At 30.3% G+C, this 6924-nt stretch overlaps 1 protein-coding gene across 1 annotated transcript; it reads left to right on the top strand.

Moving 5' to 3' along the window:
* The first annotated feature begins 3732 nt into the window (after positions 1–3732).
* On the top strand, positions 3733–4762 carry LOC102595333 (acetyl-coenzyme A carboxylase carboxyl transferase subunit alpha, chloroplastic-like). The gene is made up of 3 exons (XM_015310173.1): positions 3733–3849; positions 3942–4096; positions 4513–4762. The coding sequence occupies exons 1-3, from the start codon at positions 3754–3756 to the stop codon at positions 4526–4528; spliced, it is 267 nt and encodes an 88-aa protein (XP_015165659.1). The 5' UTR covers positions 3733–3753; the 3' UTR covers positions 4529–4762.
* Positions 4763–6924: the final 2162 nt, after the last annotated feature.

Genomic DNA, 6924 nt, shown 5'->3' with positions numbered 1-6924 from the left:
TTGTGAAAGAGGTGATGACAACAAAATGGAGATGACACCATTCATTTCCAAGGTCATTTTAGTAAATTACTCAAAATAAATACTACATAAATTATAATAATAAAAAATTTAAAAGACAAACACGTATGCAATCCTTAAACTTGTTTCTAAATTCCATTTTAACACTCCAACTCAACCTTGTTCCATTTCAACACTTCAACTCCAATTTTTATGTTCCATTTTGACACTTCTTTCTAAAAAATCAACAAAGTGAGATATGTGTACTTCACATGTCATGATATGACATAAAAACCAATTAAAAACACATACACAACTCCTCTAACTTGCCCCCATTTTTCATTTTGTCATGCTAACTTAGTCTTGTTCCATTTTAATCCTTCAACTCTATTTTATATAGTATCATTTAAACACAAAATACTAAATTTATGATTTCTTTATTTTTATTTATGTTCTTTATTTTCACTTTTTCATTTTAAAAATCAACGTCATATCTTTTTTTAAATAATAATAATAATAATGGATGAACATCATTTTCTTAAAAAAATATTTTTTTAGAGTTCTGTACATTATTGTGTGAACGACAAAAGTGTATTGATTTTCTTTTTTAAACAATTAATTAAATTAAATAACACCACATATTCTTTTTTTCATATCTAGTTTATTTGAACTAATTCAAATATCAGCTTTCTAATTTTTCATTCAACTAAATACGAGTCAAAAAAACTCATGTTCATTGCTAATTAATAACACTACAAAAAAATGTTGAAACTCGATAGACTTTGTTGGGTTGTCATTGATTTTCTTAAGAAAGAAAATCACGCACTTTCGTCGGTTATTTTTCACGCAAAAATATAGAGAAACTCTTAAAAAGAAATTTTTACTTTTTTTTATAAAAAAAAAATCATTGATCATCCGTCAATTTAATTTTTTACAATAACTAACGGATGAACGCTGATTTTTAAAATGCAAAATTACAGTTGAATAACATATATAAAAATAAAGAATCATAAAATTTATATTTTGTGTTAAATGGTACATAAAAGAAATAGAATTGAAGGGTAATCTTTTATTATTTTTTAAAAAATACTTTTTTTGTCTTTCACTCTCTTAGAGAAAGTGTGATGCACACACTCTGCCACATCACTTAGAAGTGCCAAAATGGAACATAAAAATTGGAGTGGAAGAGTTAAAATGGAACAAGGTTGAGTTGGAGTACCAAAATGAAATTTAGGGACAAGTTTAAGGGTCTCCATATGTGTTTGCCCAATTTAAAAATATACACACCAATATATATAATGTTTTGCTCTCGCATAGCCATGTTTTTCGGCAATAATATTTATACACTTATCACAAATAAAAAATCTATATTTCTATTATATAGAAACATGAAGCCTAGGACAACTAAGGGAAAACCTGCAAATATACTCATTATTCAAGGGTAAAATGAATTAGAGCAAACAACAAACTTTTGTTTCTTTCCCATTTTAGAATGTTCTCTTCGTCTCACTTTTTCTCTTCTTCCTCACCAATCTCTCCAAACCCCAACTCCAATCATGGATTCAAACATCAACAAGAAGCCAATAACGATCAAGAACTTATATTAATTTCATTTCGCTTGATGATATTCCAATTACCAAGCTAGAAAAAAATCTCTTCCGCAGCCTAGACAACAAGATATGCCCAGAAACATCCATAAGACTCTTTATCTCTATTTTTCTCTCAACCTAACTCGACGCTTTCAAAAATGGTCTCTTGTTCTTCACTCTGAAGAACTATTTGATTCTCTTCATCTTCACAACGGGTTACATGTTAGGTCTGTTCAATTTTTATTTTTTTTGCCCAATTTTTTATTTTTATTTTTCATGAAAAATTAAAATTATAGTGCATCCTTTTGCTAATTTGTTGTTATTTGGGGAATTTGGTTAATGGATCTAGAGCTCAAAGAAAGGGTGTGATGGAGTTTACAATTCGTTTGAAAGTAGTTGCGTTGTGAGTTTGGATAATAGTTGCTAACTAAAGTGGTGATTTTTTTATTTTTATTTTTTGCAATAATGACATTCTGATGAAAACAATGCCACAAAAATAGGCAAAGTTGGAAAATTAAAGAGCATAAGATACATTTTTTGGATTAATCTCTACTTCATTTTGTTAATTCTTCTTTTTAATATAGTAGTTTACATATATTTCTATTTCTTCTGAGGATGCTCAACCAGCAATATACTGAAATTGAACCTGCTCATGTGTATGTTCCGCACTAAGACGAGCACAGCATCACAACTTATCCAAGTTAACAGTCAATTGCTACATTGACCTACCAGTCCACACCAAGAGATTAAGGTCAAAGGGCACAACCACTTGTTCCAACATGTAAATTGCTAGACACTTAATTGGTATGATCATTCTTCTAATTTTATTTTTCACTTGTAGCAAGATTTAATGGAGTATGCATATGTGGTTTTTCTGTTGAAAGATTTCTGACGTACACCAGGTGTTTGGAAAAATGTCTAAGCTAGAAAAAATCATACTTCGCTTACACTTTTAAATAAAATTTGGATTTCGTGAATTCCTTTTAAATCCCTTGAATATTTTGAATTGTACCATAACTTGGTATTATATTATTCCCTCATTAGTGAATGGTATCACCTCTCATGTTAACATTACATGTGTTGATCCCTTTGCTAATCCTCTGTTATTTTATTTCATCTGCTCATGTTAATTTCATTTCTTGTTTTAATGATTCAATTTTTAACATCTTGTTTGAGATGAAAAGTATTGAAATAACTAATATTTAAGTATAAATTTATATTTTGAATATAAAAATTGATCCGACTCTTACAATAAGTAGATGGTTATATATGTATGTATGTTTATCATACTTTATATTATTTTTGAACTACTCTGGTTCTAAAGAGGTAAATTTAAAATTTGTTTTCCTTGTGTATTACCAACTTATGATAATCTGTCTGCTTACATATAGTATTGTTCATTATGTAAAGGAAATTAACTTATTATGGTGATACCTATGTAAATATGATTATTTGACCAACACTTCTCTGTTCCATTTGATATATATATATAGCATATTGTCAGAGCCTGAAGGATTTGTACACTCATTTGACACCTATCCAATGGCTCCAGATTGTTCGACACCGTAATAGACCAACTGTTCAAGATCATATACTAAATATGACAAAGAAGAAATGCCTGTTGATTTATTTTTTCCTGTTCATTAGAGTTATTAGCAGTTTTTTTTTTTTACAATGCAACTCGAGGAATCTTAATCCTATGTTATGCATGAAGTGGGTAGAGCACCATGGAGATCGTGCTGGCTATGATGATACAACCATGGTGAGTGATATTGGGAGCATTGAAGGTAGAAGTTATCTCCTAATTGGTCATCAACTTTGCAATGACAACCCCTTATAGGTATGCCTCACAAATTCTCATTCATAACATTATTACGAATTCCTATCATTAAGCATTTCAAGTAATCTATTTTGTGGTTAATAACAGGTTAAATTGAACTGATTTTTTTATTAATTAAGCAGCAAGTTAGGCTGAAGTTGTTGCTCATAACCTCTCAACATGTTCCCAATTATTTTTTTATCAGGTTATCAGATTTTTGGAGAGTCTACGTAGCGTTAATTGTTTGAAAGGAATATTGTTTAATTTAATACCTCAAAGTTAGTTTTGTAAAAAGATGAATTGATAACTATTAAATCTTAGCCTTGCAGCTAGAGAAAGGCTTTGAGAATGATGAAATATGTTGATCGTTGTGTCTTTCCTATTGTTACATTTGCTGACACTCCAGTGATTTTTGTTGATTTAAGATCTGAAGAGATAGGTCAGGTGCGAGTCTTTACCTTGACTTTTAAATGTTGCGTTATTAGATTACATTTGGTCATGTAGAATCTATAATCACCCCCAATATTTTCATGTAGGGTGAGCCAATAGCCCCCAATTTAAGGGCAATGTTTGAGCTGAGAGTTCCAATCATAAAAATTGTAACTAATGAAGGTGGTTCAGGCAAAACACTTGCCATTAGATGTGCAAACAAGTGGTTAATATTGGAAAACTCAGCATTTTATGTTGCTAGGTAAGTCTGGTTCATTTGTACTTCTTCCATAAATTTATTTGCTACTTATCAGGCATGTGAAGAATAAGAAGTTCAATTTTCAGCATATTCATTGCAATTGTTATCCATTTATCCATTAGTGCCACCTCTATTTGTTTATGAGTTAACGGTCATTAGGCAATTGATTAGTAGTAAGATTAATTCATAAATCATGATTGTCTGTAGCCTAAATAGCACACCCCATTATGAAAAACTTGAGGTTCTATTGGTCTGCATACCTAATTTGTGTCTAATTAAGCAGGTTTCTTGGTGTAATATCTTACTGGTTGATTTTGCCAAAAAAGAAAAAAGAAAGTGGAAGATCACTCCTTTGTATTTGTGAATTAATTTCAATTTCACATTTTTATTTGAATTTTATATGTCAATATACATTTAAGGTGTGATAGGAACTGATATAAACTTGAAGGAGACAAGTGATGAACCATGTAGGCATTGAAGCAGTTGCCAGTGATTTCAATGGTAACCGTGCTCTCTCAAGTTTGGATGTAGAAGGTTGCAGTGAAGAAAGATCGCTTAGGTTGGGTAGCTTGCCAAAATTACTTCAACAAACAAAAGGCGATATCTTGATAAAGAGCCTAACAATCGTATAGGTGGATGTTTCTTGGAAGGTAGTTCATATTGTGGAATAACTTTTCTAAGAAATTATATCTGGATCTTTTTCCAATGTATAATGGCAATTCATGATTTTCTCGGTACCTATATGATTCTGATAGACTTTCTTAAAACTATCATTTCAACAGTGGAATATGTGCAGGATGAATCACGTGGTACGATTTTTAATGTTGATAAAAGCACGAGTGAGAAATCAACATCATACTCATCTGCTACTCCAGAAAATCATGGTTTGTTCTTATTATCTGCATCATTCTTTAACACCAAACAATTCAATATTGTATGATTTACTTACGTAGCTTGTTTTTATTTATTTTAGACATCTTAGATTGACCATTCTCAAATTGCCACTTTAGCCACTGAGGGAATGGTAATGATGGCCTCTTCTTTAATTGATTCCTACATATGCTTGTTTTCATCAACTGTTTTGTGTCAATTTGGTTGCAACATGTGATACTAAAAGGAACTCAATGTGTGATCAATTAATTTTGGACATTGTTTGCATTAATTTTCGGCATCTCCATATAGTTGTTGCTTGTCAGCATTGGCTTATCAAAGAAAAAAATAATAATAAGGAATTGATAATTGGTTTATTCTTAAATGATGAAAGGATCCTATATTGGTTTGAGAAAGAATCAAATTTTCAATGTATCCTTAGATTGTAGTGATGATTTTTGGTCTTTATTGACTTTGTGCCCTCCTCGAGTCCCCTCTAAAGGCGTATAACTTGACTATCAGGTATAGTATTCATAAGTAGATTTTTTTTCACTGCTTCTTAATTTAAGTTAATAAGTTGCCTTGCTTTCTGTCTCTCTCTCACACGCACACACAAATGTTCTCTTTCTACCATAGTATTTTTAAAATGTCCCTTTAAATTTTTATCAGTTTAATGCTTTCTATTTCAAAATGTTTAATCTCTTATTCTCTTTTTGGAATAGGGCAAGCAGCTATTTGAAAAATTCAAAGCAACGAAATATTTCTGGTAATGGACAATATTTGCAATACCGCTATATGATTTATGTGTTCATGGTGCAAAGTACGAACAGTGATAGAAATACATCTTGTTGATCATGTATCATAGGATGGTGGATAGGAACTAATGAGCCAATAAAACATAAGCTTGGGTTTGATTTTGCAAGTATATTAAAGGAAGTATTAGAAAAGTAACTATTTCAGTGATAGATAATTGTGATATAATATTATTTTATGTTTGTCATCTTCAACATGAATACAATTGTGCAGCCGTACTTGTGAGCTTATGATTATTCTTAAAAATTTATGGTTGTTTAGAGTCTACACATGTGAACGCAAGATTAGACACAAATAAATGACATCAAAATTCACGTTGTTATGCACGGGCAATACTTATCTAGTACATATATATGAAAATTGAGTGTAGGAGAAAGGGAAATGCAATCAAACTCCAACTAACTGAACTATCAAAATTCTTCTTATAAATAAGGGTTAACTTACAAAAATTTCTCTAGTTTAAGAGCTAATAAACTTAGATACACACAAGTTTGAAATATTATGAATCTTATCAGATTTTGGTGTGTCCAAATACATCTAGATATATATATTTCGGGATATATGAGGTCAAAATTAGGTGTAATGTGTTCTAGATACACTGTATCCAATTGAATTCACATTATGATGGATACATACAAATCTCACTCGTCTCCCTTTCATTTCCCTCACCACTCTCATATATCTCTCATGTATTCGGTATTCTAGATATATGCGAATCATATTTGATACATGTATATACCGTGTATTGAATGTGATTCACATTTAGTTGATATACATGGACAACATGTAATTACATCAGATATATATATATATATATATATATAATGTGTATCTAGTGTGTTTCACATGTATATATGCTTGCATAATTAGATAGTGTCTCCTATAAATAATACTAGAAAGCACGGGCCCAATAATATTATGTAAGATTCTTTTTTTTTTTGGTTAAATTTGTTTTTACGTGAAATTGGAGAATTTTTTTTTGATGAATCTATCGGTGTGTTCTGTAAAATGTTAATTTTCTATATTTTATGAGCTAAAATTTTGCAGCATAGCTCCTCTAGAAAATAAGTTTTTTTTTTCTTTTGAAATGAGGAAATGATTTCTATAATAAATATCATAACTTGATATCAATTAAAAGTTGGATTACA

This window comes from Solanum tuberosum, unplaced genomic scaffold (genome assembly GCF_000226075.1).
Source record: "Solanum tuberosum cultivar DM 1-3 516 R44 unplaced genomic scaffold, SolTub_3.0 scf00125, whole genome shotgun sequence".
In the NCBI taxonomy this organism is placed as follows: domain Eukaryota; kingdom Viridiplantae; phylum Streptophyta; class Magnoliopsida; order Solanales; family Solanaceae; genus Solanum; species Solanum tuberosum.
Note: the sequence above shows the minus strand (reverse complement) of the source record. Positions and strands in the feature narration are given on the sequence as shown.

Coding starts and splice junctions, on each gene's coding strand:
- LOC102595333 (XM_015310173.1), top strand. CDS start 3,754: ATGATGAAATATGTTGATCGTTGTGTCTTTCCTATTGTTACATTTGCT. Junction 3,850..3,941: donor GATCTGAAGAGATAGGTCAG/GTGCGAGTCTTT, acceptor ATTTTCATGTAG/GGTGAGCCAATAGCCCCCAA.